The sequence below is a fragment of the Parasteatoda tepidariorum genome, chromosome 10 (assembly GCF_043381705.1).
Source record: "Parasteatoda tepidariorum isolate YZ-2023 chromosome 10, CAS_Ptep_4.0, whole genome shotgun sequence".
NCBI lineage: Eukaryota > Metazoa > Arthropoda > Arachnida > Araneae > Theridiidae > Parasteatoda > Parasteatoda tepidariorum.
In genome coordinates, this window is record NC_092213.1 from 15222038 (window position 1) to 15242011 (window position 19974).

Sequence of the window (19974 nt, forward strand, 5' to 3'; positions counted from 1 at the left end):
TGGTCTGGCAGTTGTCACTAAGAAACATTTTTCAAGTGACGAATGAGAAAATGGTCTGAAGAAATATCAGCAAATAGTCAGGAATCAATGAATCAACAAATCTAGAAATCACCAAAACTTTCGAAAGTTTGGAAAAAGAACATTGATTTTAGGTAGTTATAATTGTATATTAATCAGCATTTTTTTCTTCTTTTTTTTTTGCAGAAGAAAACTGATTACCTAGGCAAGTTTCACTCAAACCAATTCTTGATACAACGAATGAAAAAAAAGGATGAAAATAATGAAAGAAGAAAATAAATTAATCAAAGAATCATCAAATAAGTGACTCAATGAATCAGCGCATTATTGAATTAGCGAAATAGTGAAGTATCAGCTTTTTCTGGGAGCAGAGAGACACAAAAATTTGCAATGGCATCAGTACCAACTTGAAGGTTTTTTGAAGGACAATGAACAAGTATCATTCAATAGTTTGTCATTCTGTATAATTTCATAATATTTTCAATGTAAAAGCACTAATACCGCGAGAGGAGAGACACAAGTATGTTTCAGTTACATCTAGTGTGTTTAGAGAAAAGACACCATTATATGAAAAGGCATCATTCTAATGGATAACTCCTTGCTTCTCACCAAAACTAAGAGCTTTTCCTGTGGTGTGTTTGTAAAATATGTAACACATGTAAAAAAAACTAATTAATATGGAAAGAGTTTCGTACTTTCATTTACAGGATGTTTTTTGAAGACTGTCCTTAATATGAATTTTTAAAATTTTTTATCAAAAATGTGTACATATTGGAGGTTACAGACAAATGTTTTTTTTCTTCCAATTACCACCTGTGTTAACATCTGTCAATCTGTCAATTCAACATCTGTTAATTCAGGCATATGCAGGGCGATTTTGCTGGCCTCTCTTTCAGGGGCAGCATATTAGGTGGGCCAACGTCGCTCCCACAGTGAGGACAGATAGTACAGATAGTACAGAGAAGGAAAGAACATCCATACCTTGCCCGGGATTCGAACCCAGCACCTTTCTAATGCAAGGGCAGTTCCCTGCCCTCTACACAAGCCGGTCGACACAGACAAATATTTAAACAACTAAAAGGCAAAAAAACTGCAGAATTCAGACAAATTCTTGTAGAAGAAGATGACATCATGACATGAAGTAGAGGAACGTGACAGTTAACATATAACTAGGTTTTAATTGGAGGATGAAACTTGAATGTGTTTCTGATAATCACATTTTATGTACTCCCTGTTTCCTCGCTCAATCAACTCTGTCTTGTTTTAAATACGTTTACCTTCCAATATTGCGAATTGTCCGAAAAGGATAAGGTATAATTTGTGTTATGTAAACTTAATAAAAGCGTGAATGAAACACAAGACGTACTATAGTTTTGGTTCTGTAAACAAGAACCGTCTTCATAGTCTGTGGTAGAGAATTATGGTAGGGATGTAAAGATCGGAATACGCTCAAAGTGGTTTAACCAATAGGGACCGAGGAACAAGTTTGAGTAAGGTAATCAAAAAGGGAAATAAAAGAAACAGTTGCAGAAGAATTTTGTGAGGTGCCCAAGGTACAACAGGTTAAATTAGAATGGACTTCCAAATGTTGGGAAATGGTGGGATATTAGAAAGATCATTAACTAAATTCGTAGAAATTTTCGAGATAAGGAATAATTCCCCGAAAATCAACTTTGATAGACGAAGAGCAGTGTTGAATATTTTTACCAGAGGAAAACTCAAACCTGTGATCAGAATTCCATCTATGTAGAGCGATCGATTAATGCCTTAATGCCTTAATTTATAACATATCTTTCGTATTGTTTAAGCAGAAGTTATTTGTGATTTGTCATCTTTGGATAGCGTTACTGCTTCTTCCTTGGTTAATTATTAATTTGCGACCCCAAAAGAATAAGTATTTTTGCTTTCATTATCGATAAACATTCCAAAAATGCATATTAAGAGCGTTCTTTATTGAATAACTTGCATATTTCCGGCTATAACAACTACATTTTCCTACTTGGTTTATTTTATTATTATTTTCGCACTGTTCTTGCTTTTCCTTTCCCTTATGATAACAGACTTTTTTTAGAAAAATATATACTTAGTTTTCATTTTTATGTAGTACTAGTTATTCTGATATAGCTATTAATAAAAAAATGGCATAAATATTTAATATTGAAATAAAAAAAGAGTTTTAAGTCGCAAAACAGAATCAATTAAAAATCTTCGTGCTTCACAACTTTTTGATTTGCATTGTGATTATTTTTTATTTCTCCCCTTCATTTTGGTGACAGTTTTTGAAACACCTCGTATGCATAGTTTGCTCCGATTACTTTTTTTGTGATTCTATATAATCATGAGTAATTGCATGGTGTAAAGAGTTTTACCTTATTTTTTAGAATAAAGAAAAATATTTTTTTTTATATGAGACAATGATAAAATTGGAAAGATAAAACCAAGAGCTTCCAACTTAAAAATTCTTTCTTTAAAAATTATTTTTGAATTCTTTTTTACTTTTATTTTGCAACGGTATTTTAACCATCTTGTATGCGTAATTTATTTCCAATATTACTTATTCTATAATATTGTGAATAAATAGATGATGTAATTATTTTACCTTAGCTTTTTATATAAAAAAAGTGAGTTTTTTTAAGGGACAGGGTTAAAATCCAAAAAGAAGAGTTTAGAAATAAAACCCGGTCAAACTTAACGAAAAAAGTTTATTTTTTTTGTCTTTTTTTATTTGAAACCCTAATAAATCTCAGACACTTATTTCTTTTATCAATTTTACTCTGAAATTGATGATCACTCTTACATAATGACTGATATTTTTATTTTTTTCATGTTAAGGAAAAAAAATGCTATTTTTTAATGAATGGAGTCATCATTATCAATTAAAAAGTGAACTGATGAAATAAAAAGTCATTTGAATCTAAATGGTTTAATTAGAAGTCAAAAGAAACCGTAATTAATCAATTTCTTTGGGAACGCTTCTATTTTTTTTATTACACAAATAGTATTTATAATCGAGAATAAAAAATTCGACTAATTAAAAACTTTAGTAAATTACGCTAATTTAACAGTTAGCAATCCAAATGAGAAAATCAAATTTCATGCTTCCCAAATAATATAAGCAAATTATTTGGTTTATTTTAAATTGTGTAATCTAAAAATTGTTTGGAATATTTAGTGTTACTAAGCATAAACTATATATATTGTTAGATTTAAATGAAAATTATATGTTGTCTATTAAATGCATTCTAAGGCGTACATTAATTTCATTTTCTTAATTAATAATGTTAAAACAATCAATCCAATGTTAAAAAAATCGTTTGTTTGAACTGATTGATTGGTTGAGTGCTGAAAATCCGCTATTTTGAGGAATCAATTCCGCTTAAAGTTCGCTTTGCTGTTTAAAAAGTGTAAGTAAACTTGGTTGAGAAGATGTGTAAAAAAATCAATGGGAGGTTGTAATAACGAAATAATATTTAGCAATTAGTTCGAAAATTATTAACTGTGAAACGTGTCCTTATAAATAACACGCGGTCTGTAGGCTACAGAAATTCAACTATAGAACTGAAATTTGCCGTGCTTTCATTTATGCCATTCATCTCATTTAGCTGGCCTGGATAGCCTGGTTGGCAGGACACGGTACTCTCGTTCGCGAGAACTGGAGTTCGAATCCTGTAGTAAATGGTGGCTGGTGCACGTTAAATCTTAAGGGTCACAAAGTCAACCATGTTCCTATAACATTCTATACCTCTGGGGGTACTAAGTTGGAGATTGGTTGTTATCTTGTTCAGGTCAAAATTGCAATCTTTGGATGCGTGAATGGATGTATGAATGGGTCAGCCCTATAAACGGGTGCGGCAGAAGTCAAATTTTTGGCCATAGATGGCGCCACTGTTAAACAAGACCAATCACGCCCCTTGCCTTTATGTCTCTAACGCGAATTGTTTTTAGGAATTCTAACTGCTAAATACAACTAAGCTGGGCCACCTACAATGAGGTGGCAAAAAATAAGAATGAGGCACACATGAGGCGAATTCCTATACTTTTTAGTTTGGATGTGCATTATGATGTTGAAATATGGGAATTTGGCTCTCGTATGTATTTTACTTATCGCTTGCTTCCTCAGTGGGTAGCTTGACTAAACTTCGTAGCAGGAGCAACTGAAATTCAAACTAAAATATTTCAAGAGAGCCTGTCAATTTTGTCCACGAACTGTTCCAATTCTGATGAAAATGGTGGCAATTTCGAAAGCATTATTTAATTTTATTTATTTATTTTATTGTTTTTCTTAGATTACACCACCTGCTGTTGACAAAATGTGTTACTAATTTTAAAGCTTGAACAGAATAAAATCTGAAATTTAAATAGACAGACGTTTTTAAGCAAACCACTCATTTCTATTACCTTTTATTTTTCTTTAACAATTTTTTTTGAAATCGTTCCTCCTTTTTAAGACACTTCTAGTTTTCCAGTAGTAAAAAAATAAGAATAAGAAAAGGCGTGATGGAAAGGCCTATACCACGCCTTTTTGTCAACTTTGTAAATCTGGAGAGAAATTGGGCAGGGACCACCTGCTTCTATGTGGGGCCCTTCATGGACACACTGAGTCCTCAAGATATTGGGAAGCAAGAGAACTTTTAAGGCAATGACTTCGGTCTTCTTTCTTTGTTATCCTACGTACATTTGTATTCGTTATTTATTTCATCTTTCTCTTTGTACCTATTGCCTTGCCATTTGAAATTAAAAAAAAAGTTTTCCTGTAGCTATTTTTAACCAGTCGTAGGACTATTACAGAGAGGGATTCACCATAGCGTTAGCAAACTTGGAATGAAAATTGTATTGCAACTCCTGACCAGAAACGTCACCGTACGCAGTTAGGGATGCTTTGATATTCTAGCCTAACTATTCGTGCACATTTAAATAAGTAATTCTGTCAGTCATACTTATCTTAATGTGGTGTTTTCTAATAATTATTGCTGAAATGGAACTCAAGTAGGTCCAGAAATAAATGTATTTTTACTCGTTTGGCAACGCCATTAGTGAGTTCTGCAATATAGTCGCCTGATCAATCAACTGCGGTAAAACCGTTTAAGTTTAAGTTATATTTAAATCCATTTTCAAAATGCTTTTTCTAAAAATAAATTTAAAATTATTCGGATAACTAAAAGTACCACTTCAAATAAGAATGCGAGAGAACAATAAGTCTATCGAGAATCGAAAAGTAATCCAAGCGGCGTATGATGACTTTTTGGGACATGGGTTGCTATGCAGTACTTAATCCTTATGAAGTCTATCTTCAAGCTTGTACTGACACGGTATATTCTCTTTATTTAGAAGACGCATAAATTTTCTTGCAATTCCCAACTCATTCAAAGAATTAAAAAGTGTACACTTACTTCACCATATAGAGAATTTTCTTGTCACTGTATAGCCATATGTAGTGATTCGGTATCGTCATTTCTTGGAATGTGACCCTCTTTGCATTTTTAAAAAAAGAATCTGGCCTCCACATCTTTTTCAGCCAATTAACAGGCAGCAAACGGTATTTCATGGTCATATTCTCAGGTAACTTCAACCTCTGATCTTTCCAACTCTGTGACATGAAAATATCGGCAACATATGTCTGCAATGAAATACAAAATACAAAAAAATGTAACATAAAACCAAAGAAATCTTATTTATTTGATACATTTTAGCATTGTTTCTTTACAAAAGGTCTCCAGTGCTTTGTGGACTTTTCTTAAATCTCCTACACTGTTGTCAGCTTTTATCAACTGAAATCTTTATCTGACTTGTTTCAGGTCATCTACCACCCAACCCACTAGTTCATGAGTTCAGAAGAGCCGGTGCAACAAACGGAATTGTGTTAATATCGACCCTCTTCTAAGATAGACCATTTAAATCAAGTTGATGCATAATTTTCAAGGAAATAAATCTTCCTTATGTCCCACATTCATTGGTACGGTTATTTCACCAAAATTTGCTCGTCGTTTAAACCTCTCAAAACTAAGTACATATCACAGGTCTTAGACACTAAACTCGCGTATTATGTTAGCGCGTTGCTGTCATTAGAGAGTTATGCCTTAATATGCAGCCAGTTCAGCAGCAAATGTCATGATTCAAATAATGACATTCGAATCTATTTTCTGCTGACAAGGAGTGTCAAAGTAAATTATAAAATTATTTTAAGGCATGATTGTCTGAGGAATGAATCGTCCTTACGTACAATATTTATTGCCGTTATTTCACGTAGATTTGCTTGCAGTTTAAGCCTCACAAAACTAAGCACATGTCAATGGTGTTAAGCATTAAGCCCGTGTGTAAAGCCAGAGAGTTGCTGTTATTAGAGAGTTATGCCTTAATATGCATCATGTGCTGCAGCCAATGGCGTGTTGTAAATAATAATAATATTTGACTATTAGAGTCTGTTTTTTTCTGACATGTTGCATCAAAGAAATTTATTTTGATACATGCTTGTCCCAGGAATAAATCTTCTTTTGTCCCATATTTATTGTTTCTGCTCTTTCACGCAGATTTGTTTGTCGTTTAAACCTTACCAAACTAAGTACACGTCACTGGTCTTAAGGAGTATTATCGCGCATTACGCCAGCGCGTTGCTGTTACTAGACAGATATGCCTTAATGTGCAGCACGTGCTGCAGCGAATGGCGTGGTCCAAATAATGACATTCGACCATTTGAGTCTATTTTATGCTGACAAAGAGTGTCAAAGTAAATTATTAAATTATTTTAAGGCATGATTGCCTGAGGAATAAATCTTCCTTAGGTCCCATATTTATTGCTTCTTTATTTCGCGCAGATTTGTTTGTCTTTTAAACATCACCAAACTAAATGCACGTTACTTGTCTTAAGTAGTAAGCTCGCGTATTATGCCAGCACATTGCTGTTATTAGAGTAATTAGAGATCTATGCCTTAAAATGCAGCAAGTACTGCAGCAATTGGCGTGGTCCAAATAATGACATTCGGTCATTCGAATCCAGCTTCTGTGGACATAGACTATAAAAATACATTATTTTGATGCATGATTGTTTCAGGAATAAATCTTCCTAATGCCCAACATTTATTGTTCTTATTAATTCAAGTAGAAATTTTCTTGTCCTTTAAATCTCACGAAATTACATACATTTTAATAGTATTAAGCAGTAAACTTATGTGTTCCACCAGTGCGTTCTTTACACCCAAGAGTATGTCTTAGAGTACATCACGTTTTGCACAAACGGCATGTCTTAAATAATAACATTCGACCGTTGGAATGTATTTTAAGCCAACAGAGAGTCTGAAAGTAAATTATTTTGTTTCACGATTGTCCCAGAAAGAAATCTTTCTTATGTCCCTTATTCATATTTTCTGTTGTTTCACAGAAATGTGCTTGTCGTTTAAAACTCACAAAACTAAGTACACATTAGTCTTGAGTAGTAAACGCATGTTTTCTGCAAGCAAGTTGTTAATACTTATTATGCGTTAATACTGTTATTATTAAAAAGCAATGCCTGGTACAGAAAATGGCGTGATGTAAATAATAACATTCAACCTTTCGAGTCTAGTTTCCGACGACCAAGATTATCAAAGTAAAATACTTCGATTTATGATTCTCCTAAAGATAAATCTACCTCATGTCGCATATTAGTTTTCCTTATGTCCAAAACTGTAAGATCGTTCATCTTGTTCTTTCTAAAACTGAAGAGTTATGCTTTAAAGTAAATCTCCTCGACTCTTTCTAAACATACTCCTGAATCCGTGGGCTTAAAAGTCTTAAATTCCGAAAGAAATTCACAGATTTTCTACGAGTTTTGTATTCAAAGTCTGTTAATTCCTGTGCTTTAATTTAATAACTAGACTTCAAAGAAAAACCATGAAAACTCTCGGCCTAAGTATAATTTTCTTATGCGGCGTTACAACTTACAGATTTGCATACTGCTATCACTAGTCTTTTGTTTCTTGAGTGTAAATAGCAAAATATGAAGTAATTATTAGTTTTATACATATATATATATATACATATGTAATGCAAAAATTAAATACTTTTGTATTAATAAAAGCATTAAAACTTCATTCGTTTTCATAAAATATCTTTGGTAAAGGATAAGGGTAGAAATTCTATTTTGGGACTTCAAGGCTAAAAACATGCCAATGAATAATAATTAGATTTATATTTCAAAAGAGAAGTTATTTTAAGATCTTTCACTTCCACATGAGGAAAGATTAAACGATTTTCTATGAGTAATAAATAATTTCGATGAGGCGTAAGAATACAGAAAAGGCAATAATGACTGGTCTCTTCACAACTTTTAATCATCCTATAAAACGCAGGAGCAAAGTTTTTGCGTGGCTTTTTGTTGTTTATAATGCCTAGCTAACGTACTTCAGTTTAAACGGGATATGGGTCTTACCCTCTCCAACTTGGAGGGGGCTGAGATGTATGGTTTCACCATCGCTACTAAATAAAAAAGATTATGCACAACATGGACTCATTAATCATGCTGTTTTGACTTGTAATTAACTAAAAAAATATCGGTGTGGATCCACCGCANTATATATATATATGATAAAAAATCATGGAAACATCTGTAATTCAGAATTGCTTGCTAGAATTTATCTTTTTCTCAGAAAAGTTTTTTTAAATATTTTAATAATATTACCCCATTATTACCATATTAAGAAGACATTAAACGAGCAGTTTTAGAAAATTTCGTTTTACACTAAACTGGTAAAGCGGTGCTTTAAGGAAAACCTTATTTTTAAAATCCGAAAGCATTTACTTACATTGGTGAAGCGTAGGATTGAAGATTTTTAAAACTTTCTGGGTGAAAGTTTAAAACTATTTTTAAACGGATGAAACCTACAGATTTTAGTTAAGAAAATAAACTACAATGTTTGACAAAAAAACTGCACCGAGAAACTTTCACATACTCTTAGAAAAATTGTCGTTTTTATCTTTAAGTGTATGGTTTCAAAAAAATTTTCCCAGCAATCTTCCATAAAACACTTAGGTTTTTGAAAAGTTTTCTGAAAGTAGGAACCATATAAGAAATTTTATACTTTAACTTATTTTAAAATAGTAACGAAAGATGTTTGTGGAGTTTATAACAGTTTTCAAGCATTAAAGTTTCTTTTTACTAACAAAATTTAAAAAAAATGATGAGAACTATAATTTAAAATTAAAATGCAATTTTCTTTAAAGATAATCGAATTGTGGTCTATAAATGTAAATTAGTCTTATATTTGTCAGAGGATCATATATAAAAATAATTTTTAAATGAAACAAAAAGCGGAACTCTGAAATAACATTTAATAGCTTGATCCGATTCTTCTTTACTAGGCTCCAATCATAGAGGGCTAATTAAAATATGCTATTTTACTCATGCGGACGGGTATTTTGAGTTACATAAATTTATTAATAATTTTTTAATAATTTATTAATTATATAAATATATTATTAATTTATATAAATTTTTTAAATTTACATAAATTTACATAAATTTATTAAATTTACATAAATTTATTCAATTTTCATAAATTTATTCAATTTTCATAAATTTATTGAATTTTACAAATTTATATAAATTTATTGAGTTTATAATTATTGAACTTGCATTTATTGAACTTATAAAAAAATTACGGAAAAAGAAAGACGTTTAATTTAAAATCTCATGAGTTTTGTTTCCTTTAATTATTTACCTAGCATTGAGAATTCTAATGAATATTAAATTGAACAAAGATACTAAATAAATCGAAAAGAAAATAGTTTTATCTACATTTTTACAGAACTGAATACGATTTATTTATATGCTTTTTAATTAGCTATAAAATGAACGAAAATCATGTTTGAATTTAAAAATAAAATTTTCCTGAAGAAAATCTCTAAAACTGAAAAGATTTTAACGAAAATCAGCCTTCAGCACAATTTAAAAGTTGTATTTCTATTATTATATTTTTTTAAGTACCCATAATCGATAAAAGGTTTGAAACATCACATTTAATGCCATTTTTCAAGTCTGGACGTAATCTCTCTCAACAAAAATCTTTAATACAAGGGTTAAAACCATAATTGATCCCAAAAGAGTACTAATCTATCAAATGGTTTTACCTCTAGCCATTCGAGAGCAAAGAATCGGTACAGAAAATTTAAAATCTCGTTAATCATAAACAGAGAATTTCCAGACAGCAAACTTGGTTTTGATTTTGTTTGGTTTTTCATTCCTTTAACCATTATTTTCTAGTTAGATTTGTCTTTGGGCTGCATAAGACAGATGGCGATCAGAAAGGGTTTTTTCTATAGCACAAAATTAGTTTTGTAAGTTATTATAAAAATAAAAGCTTTCTACGAATTTCTTTTAAAACTTAAGGAAAAAAATCAGTCTAATACAAATTAGAATTACGTCAATTGTCTTAGGTTGAAATTGTTTTTGAAATATTTTTTGTTCATAATTTATTTTGAAAAAGATTCTGTTTTAAACAAGTTCTTGAGCTTGTAATACGTTTTGCAAAGCTGCACTGTAAGCTCGAAGCTTAATTTTTCTTCTTTCGAAAAATTTATATTAGACATATAAAAGACAAAACAAAACTCATTTGAGAAGATAATATTTTTTCGTTTGAGCTGAATTATATTTTTTTCTTCTTTTTCGCAGGAAAACTTTGGGAGATGAATAGAAAATAAAATACTTGAAGCTCTGATATATGTATTTAACAATACGCTCTTCATATTTATGGGATAATTTAGTGTCGCAGTCATAACAACGTTTTGTATGTTAATATATTTTCGAAGTTGCGAAACCAATTAGAAAAGGTTTAAAATTAATGTCACCTGAGTTTTTTTCCTTATAAACTAAGCGCACCTTAAGTTTCTGAAACTATTGTAAAGACCAGCAAATAGTTAAATTACACCAAGATCTATCTGCCCTAAAAAAACCTACTTTTTAAATTTATTTACTTTAATTTAATGAATAAAAAAATATCCATTCAAACTTAAGATAATAATCTGAAAATTTAATTCGTGACGCTGCGAAACCTTTATGAGAATCAGAATATGATATAAAGGAAGAAAAAATTGCCTAAACAATCAATACGTGTGAAAATTAAATAAAAATTGAACAAGTTAACAACAGTATTCGATCTTAATGCAGATACGTGCTTTCATCCGAAAAGAAAGAAAAATGTATGTATATTAGTTGTCACAAATATTTAATAAAGAATTCCAGCAACTCTTCGCTGTTGACCAGTTGGGTTATTAAGGATAATGCTCCACAGTTTCATGACAAGCGGCCTGCAGTGTTTAAAATTTCAAAGAAAAATGGTTAAAGAACAATTTATTTAATTTTTATTATACCATATTCAAACTAAACAGTCAAGTAACCAGAAATAACATGGTATTATTTGGGAGAAAACCGTTTATTAACTGTTTTCACCAAAAACGGTTAAACAATTAGAATTTTACAACAACAACTAGGTCCACTTAAGGAAGCCACTTAGTTACTTGAAGATGGTAATACATCATAGCCGAGAGGGCTAATCTGTTGGTCTAGAACTCGAACTCCTGAACGTTCTATCAGTCATGAGACCGACAGAACAGGAGTTAGGGGGCACGGGAGTCAATTTTACTGTTAGAACTCGGACTATTTAATCAAAGGGAAAAGATAATCAGTTTTTTAATCTTAATACAATAGATTTAAGTAGACTATAGTTCATATATAAATATATAACGTAATAAAACAGAATATAATGTATATAAAAAATATATTACCATAGATCCTTCATCGATTGAATCCAAACTTAAAACAGTGACATGAAACTCAACTATTGTTGCTTTACCTAAAGAATACATTTAAAACATTTTTAAAAAATAAATGAAACACATATATCAAACGAATAAATCTGTCAGATTTCCGAAAAATTAAATTTTTTCAAAGTAAAAAATAATGAGAAGAAAAAATGGAGGAATGTTTCATAGCTGTGATATATTTTTCTTCTCTTTTCAACTCCAATGTCCAGGAGATATTTAAAGATATTACCTTTTACTATAAATAAAATCTTGAAAATATTTTGATACGAAAAACTATACGACAATATACTATTTGTTTTACTAATGTATATATATACATATATATATGTTCAAAAGGAAGAATAAAACAAAGAAAAATAATAGACAAATGAAAAAAAAAAAGAAGAAGGGGGGAGATAATAAGTAAAAAAATAACAAACAACAGTTTTGAAAAAAAAGGGGGGGAATTTTATTTAAAAAACTGGGGAAAAAAAAGATATAATCTTATCTTCAGCCCACACGATTATATCCGCAAAACAGAGTGCTTTCTGATATTGTATCAATAAAGTCTAAGCAAAATATATTAATACAATAGTGTGAGGAGCACTCAAGTTTTTTTTTATGAAAATAACAACAAATAAAATAGATCACAAAAAGTAAGAATAAATAACATGTAAAAACAGAAAATAAAATAAAAGAAAAGGAANTAAATATATATATATATATATATATATATTTGATATATTGCCTGGCTAACAATTAAATGGACACGTCATACGCGTACAATGCGAGTATGCTGATGAACTGAATTCGGTAGATTAGTGTGGATGTTCGAAGTCATCTTTCTCGCAAAATCAGTTTTTTTAGTGCGTTCTTAAAATGGATGACATTATTATGGATCCACGCTGTACTATCAGTTTTTGAAATAGGCATGGGAAACTGAATCTTTTTTCAAAACTGAAGAAACCGTGGGGAGATAACGTTTTTTTAAATAGCCCAGGTTTTCTGGTTATCTGAGATGCATTCAAAACGAACACATTCCGTGAAACTTGAATCAAGCAGCGAAAAGCCTTCAACCCCAAGAATCGAAGAAAATGTCGACTGAGTCGATGAGTTCAGATCGTTTGTTGTCGATCAAAATGATCAGAAAACAGTTGAACTTGAATCACATCATTGTTTATGAGATTTTGAATTAAGAATTGATTCACCGAAAAAGGATCATGTTAGTGAGATCGAACAGCAATATCGGGCAACACGACATTGCCCCATGTCATCCATGCTATGAGAAATTTCTCAAAAAAGGGTTAAATAACAATTTATGCATTTGTTATTTTACTATGCTCGAACAAAACAGTCAAATAGCCACAAATAAGATGGTATTTAAACTACTAACTGTGGAAAAAAACGTTTATTAACTGCTTTTATCTAATACGGTAAAGCAACCGAAATTTTATCGTACCACCTCGGCACAACTAATGAAGCCACTTAGTTCCTTGCAGCTTTGTTTGCATTATAACCACCAGGACTAATCTGTCAATCTGATGACCATGAGAACGGGGGTTCGAGTCCCATCGTTGGCATCACAATATTTACTCCATCCCTTAAAAAACATAAAAAGTTTCCTGTGTCCTGAATTCCCGAATATGATGTCCATTACCCCACGAAGAACCTAGTTCCAATGCCCAGTTAAATTTCGTTTTTAATGATTTGGGAAAGATGCTCGTTGTAAATAGTTCAAAAACCATGTAGTTATGTATTCATGGTTTCTCAACCAAACTAGTTGTAATAGGTTTCGAAACCGTAAAGGTAAAAAGAAATGTTCTTTACCGTAAGCTTTAAGAGTAATTGGATGGACAGATTTTATCATAGATGGACAGATTACGATATTTTACCATAATTTTCGAATGAAAATTCTGACAGTGTTGTAATATCAATAAATGTGGTTTTTGGCTAATAAAGATATACTGATTGCTTGCTTCCAAACCTCCTTATTAATCTGCCTTGAAATCTTTTAAGCTTTTTTTCTTTCCGATATTGAAAATTTATCTCACTGGATTGCATTGTGAGAAACGGAAATGAATTGTATTGAGTGTAATTTTACTTTTACGAATGTACTTAAATCTACTTTTATTCGAAAAAAAATTTAAAACTTTATTTTCATTACTTAAATTACATGCTTTCTACACTCTTTTTTTTTGGTTCAACAAAGAGTATAGTTTCGTACCTTTATTTTTCGGTGGTTGTAAATTGTCATATTCAATAGGATTTTCTGGTAGCATCGACTCAAATTCTAAGCTCTGTGATCTGAAATGGATGATAATAACAGCAATAATAATAATAATCCTTGCAACAACAATAATAACAATAGCATAAGTAATAAATCATGTTGAATGTGAAGAAGCAAAAATGGCCGATTCGGACATTAATTACCGTTTAATAATTATTGATTTTCTTTTCTCAATTCTTACTTCACAGTTTATCACATAATATAATTTAATTGAGTTTTATACTTATAAAAGATCAAACATGAGAGCAAATGTAAGAGGACCCAGTCTTAAAAATATTAGATTTTAAGAATTTAGCTGAAATAAATTCTTACGACACTTTATTTTTTTTTCGATTTTCAAGAAAAAAAAAAGATTTAGTATCAGGAAATCCTCAGATATTTAAACATATCTTTGCTCTGTTCATTCAGCAAATAGTTTATTATTATTAAGAATGTATGTTATTAAATTTAATGATTACTAATTTCTTATAACTGAAAAAAATATTTGTTCTTATTGGTTCTTACACAATATTTTTATGAAAAAAACTTATAATACCCTGCAGAGTAATTCATAACGTATAATCAAACTGATGAGTCAAAAATCAACACTTTAATCACTTCTAAACTTCGTACAGTAAATAGTAAATATGAAATATTCTAAAATAACATTATAACCAACAATCTTAATCAATATTAATCTTATTTTAATTAATAATAATCTTATTTTAGTATACAATATATATTTTTCTTTCAAATAAAAATGAGTATTAGTCTGAGCTGTGTTGACTAATTCATAACGCATAATCATTATGGCTCTTTTTATTAGATAATAACCAACTCTTTCACATCCTCTTAAAAATGCAGTTATGAAATATTAAAAGGAACTTTTTATTCATATCTCACAGTTATATTAAAAAAATATTTAGCAAAAATGTAAGAAACTACATTCATCTTATCTTGTTGCTTTTTATGACTTTTACGTCGTAAAAATTGCCTTTCTGCTTCGAAAAGCAGAAGTACGAATATAAACGAAAATATTTCTGAAGAGAATGCGGGTGCGATGGTATTTTTATTTCATTTCGTTTTTCATTACTTACCGAAAACCATAAAGTGGAATGCGGTACATTATTAAACATTTATTCCGCCGCACTTTTTAAAACAGATATTTTGTCACATGATTCGTCCGTTGAAATACAATACAACCATTAGTTAGATTTACTATATGATCTGTAATAAAATACATTCTGTTGTTAACTATGTAACAGTGATTTCACTTTGAGTTGTCAACGGAATAGATTGTAGCTAGTGGAAAAACGAGTTAATGATTGTTTGGATTCGTTTATTCCTTACAATTTCATTGATATACACTTAAAAAAATCTTGACAATTATGGTTAAAACTGTCGGTAATCAGGGTGCTATTAATATTTACCTTAAATTATTGTAGAAAAAATTGATATTTTACAATAATATTTACTGAAGTACTATGACTCATCTTGCATTACTGTGAAAATTACGGCATGAAAATTTACCTTAAAAATTAAATTAACAGTAGATCGAATTTAAACGAAAATTTTTCTGAAGAGGGTGTCACTGCAGTGATATTTTTATTTCATTTCGTTTTTTTTTTTTTTTTTTTTTTTTTTTTTTTTTTTTTTTTTTTTTTTTTACTGACCGAAAACTTTAGAAAAGAATGCGGTACATTCTTAAACATTTATTCTGCTGCAGGTTTTAAAACATATATTTTGTCGCATAATTCGTCTGTTGAAATACAATTCAACCATTAGTTAGATTTACTATGTGATCTGTAATAAAATATATTGCTAACTGTTGCTAACTATGCGACAATGGTTTCGCTTAAACTAATAAATGTCACGCTTATGCTATAAAAGTCAATAGAATACGTATAAAAGTCAGTGGAATAGATTGCAGCTAGTAGAAAAACAAGTTTACTCATTTCATTTCAGTTGATATACACTTAAAAATATCCTAAAATTTACTATAAAAAATATCAGCACTGAACTAATACTTTTTTCTTTTTTTTCGTAAAATCCACTTTTACCGTACAATTACGAAACAAAAAAAAATTGATGTTCTGTTGTTTTTACAGTAATCACTGTGAATCCCGGTGATTCAGTAAATATGTATGTATGTAATATATATGTAATATGTATGTATGTAATATGTAATATATGTATATATATATATNGCACAATGGGCTATTGGCGACGGTCTGGGAAACATCCCGGAGGATGATCCGAAGACATGCCATCACAATTTTGATCCTCTGCGGAGGGGATGGCACCTCCGCTTCGGTAGCCCGACGACCTGCGCGTGAATTGTTAAAGAGTAGGAGTAGAGATACTCTATTTTGGGAATTCAAAGCTGAAAACATACTATTGAATAATAATTAGATTTATATTTCAAAGGAGGAGTTATTTTTAGAATCTTGCTCCTCTTTCACTTCCATATTAGGAAGCATTAAATGATTTTCCATAATGCGTAGAGTTACAAAGGTATGTACGACTGGGACCTAATTACACCAAAATCTGTTTGTATTTAATGCAAGACCTAAGGTATTCGCATGTCTCTTGCTGAATAACGTGTTCCAATAAGTATCTGCCGGAACCATCTGGAGATTTGTCCACACACCCTCCCTTGTGGAGGGCGGATGTGAACTGTTATAACCACCAGCATATCTTTTAATAAACCTTTCGATAACTTATTATGGCTTTGACTGCATTTCTTAAGATGAATACACCAATGATAACAGAGATGTAGTCCTGTTATTATAAGCCGGCAGGATGATTGCTTAGTAGAGGAAACTTACGCTTTTCTATCTCTGGAACTAAGCGTAACGGAGGCTGACTGCTTCGTGGAAATTTTCCCCATCCCATCACCCAACGGGGGAATAAATTACTGCTGTGAAAAAACCGTAGAAGGAAATGATTCGATCTTTGTCTCCCCTCTTGGACAAAAAAGAAAATCTGCATTGAACTCCTGATAGACGTTAAAAAGTTTTTGATTGGAAACCTCATCCCTTCCGTTCGGAAAGTGTTGATGTTGCCTATCCCAGTGCTACTCTGGAGTTAATCGTCAATAAATTATTTTCACCCCGTCTCATTCAAGGAGAAATATGATTCCTCTTAAAGAAGAAATTACTATTCAAATTTCATCTGATGTTGTGATTTTCAAAATGTGTCTTGGAATCAAAGAAACAAATTATTTTTTCCTATCAAATTTCATCTGGTGTTGCGGTTTTCTGAATGTCTTCTTGGACTGGTTCGAACTTTTTCTCGTATCCTTTTGCTAATTTTTTACAGTTTTCATAAAATAATTTCTTTAATTTTTATTGATTAATAAAAAATAAAAAAAGTGCTCATGTAAATAACAAAAATCATAGATAATGACTTTAAATATTTATTTTTCTCATACTTGATGTTTCAAATGAAACAATTATTTTTTATTTATTGATCGTAATTACTGTTGAAATTCTTTTTCAGTGAAATGATTGTTTTGATTGGCATAAGAAATGTTTCGAGAAATTATTTTCAAATTTATTGTTTTATGTGTTACAGTTTCAATGATTTTTTGATTTGTAGAATTTATATTCTTGTTTTACTATAGTGTTTAGGGTGAAGATAAAAATGCCATTAAAATGTTTTTTTTTCCTCTTCAACGAAATTGATGAAGGTCGACGTTGGAGAGTAGGCTGTTCATATTTTATTGAAGTTAGATTTGAGCCTTGCTCTAAACTTTTTCTTATGAATAATTCAATAGTATATTATTAATGATTAGATTGCATTTCTAGTGTTTATATTGTTGTTTTTTTTAAATTATGATATAATATTGTTTTTTATAGTGCATTTAAAATGTTTTTGAAGAGGAAAAAAATGTGGTTCAAACGTCAATTAAATGAGTAACGGCAAACAAAATTAAGTTTTTTTTAAAACTTTCGTTTCCTAATGATTTATTACGGTTAAATCGCTATAGAAAATTAAATTTTTCAGAACTTTCTTTTGAACCTAACGATGAGGAATTTTCAAACAAACTGACAGAAATTTGTAATACTTTTAATTTTTCGGACTTGGTCAAAACTAAATATTCCTATTTAAAAAATGTGAAAACTTATATGTTACCCAAACAAAAGGACAGTTAACACTTAACAAAATTTGTGAGTTTCCCTTATTACGATAAGCGAAATTTTTAATTCATATATATATATTTATTTATTAATAGCCGTCGTTGAACAGCCGGAATAATTTTATGGGTGTACGACTACTAATGTTCAACTCCGTAGCCTTTTAATTTTGAACCCAATCCAAAAGAAAAGGAAACTCCTTGGGGAGAAATTTGCTTTCGTGGAGGACTTTTTGATGGAGCTTACTCGCATTTGCGTTATATGGAGAGGAAGACCATGCCAGAACCTCCCACTGTTAGCCTGACGGCAAGGGGACTCTTACCCATGATCCGTCTACCATTGAGGATATTTCACGTCAGCACTGTGGTCGGTGCAATCCGTAAACGGAATTTGTATCGACATTGATTCGAACTCGGTTTGCCGCATTGGAAGGCGAACGCTCTATCCCCTGAGCCATTGCGACTTTGATTCAGTATATTGTAAAAATTACAGTGTAAACCTCTAATGAAAAAAATGAAGTTAATGGTAAAAAATACTGGTAATTTTCACTGTAATTTTTTAGAATTTTTTAAAGTTGTGTATCGTTAAATTATGTAAACTATTTCGAGCTGCTGCGTTTACCTTAGCAATATTTTCTATCAATGTTGAAATATTTTTAGATCGTTTAAATTATATATTAAATAATTTAAGTGCTTAACAGGGTTAATAAGAAAGAGGAGTTAAGAACATGAAGCTTTTAATAACCTTAAGATAAGTTTTCTTAATTAAAGAAATTGGAGTTATCTTTTTCAAAAAAGGAAAATAAAGTTTTAATCTGTGTTAATACTAGCTTTCACTCTTAGTTTTCTTTCCTTGTGTTTTGATATTTAAGTTTTAATAGAACTTTAAAGACACTTTTTATGCCCAAATTTATTTTTTTTCGTATAATTTTATTTTATTAAATCATATAACTTAGAATGAAAGGTAATAAGAATGGAATTAAAGGTAATAACTCTGTATTTTTGGTATTTTGCTTTAAATGGGTTTCTAGAAAATGAAAAGAGAACTAGAATTTTTAATCTAATTTTTATAAAAAGAGCAGTAGTAAATATCTGTAATTTAGATTTCTTAAACTGAAAATATTAAAACCTATTATTTTAAATTGCATGAAATAATCGTTTGAAAAAATCTGTCTTAATGTACTGAATAATTGTTATATAATAAAAGAGCACTAATGTAAAAGCAAAAATATCATAATGTTTTAAAGATATGTCCGTCATTAAGGTTTTTTACTTGATTAAAAGCTTCATTCTCTTTAAAAATATAGAAATTGGGAATTACAGTTGACATGTTTCGAGTGCTCAAGAATAAGCGCCCATTTTCAAGAGTTAACTGCAGTCCACGCTGCAGTTGACGTCTACGAATTGATGAAGCACACAATGAAACACCTGTAGCTATTGACCACTGTGCAGCCAGTTGTCTAGAGGGAGCCGTACGGTCTGTCAGCGCCATGCGGACCAGGTGTCTATCATCGTGAGCTGACGTGACATTTCGGGGTCCACTGCCGGATTTCCGAGTTGTCTGACACTCGTCCGTCCACTGCTTCCAGACACGCATCACTGTGCTGCTGTTACGCTGCACACGAGCGGCTACTGCACGATAAGATAATCCAGCTTCACGAAGGCCGATGATTCTCCCCCTTTCAAACTCCGTAAGTTGTTGAAATCTCGCTCTCTTTCGTCGAAGAGGCATAAGTAACGTCTGAGCTAACGTTTACCACTAGCAGATAACCACCGATAA

General features: G+C 30.9%; 1 protein-coding gene across 1 annotated transcript in view; it reads right to left on the bottom strand.

Moving 5' to 3' along the window:
- Window positions 1-19974, bottom strand: part of LOC107455766 (glycine receptor subunit alpha-2-like) — a gene marked incomplete in the record, with an annotated part of 127669 nt that overhangs the window by 16225 nt on the left and 91470 nt on the right. Inside the window, 3 exon segments of the mRNA XM_043044493.2 lie at window positions 5409-5635; window positions 11773-11840; window positions 14015-14094. Of these exon segments, the coding sequence (XP_042900427.2) occupies window positions 5409-5635; window positions 11773-11840; window positions 14015-14094 (375 nt within the window).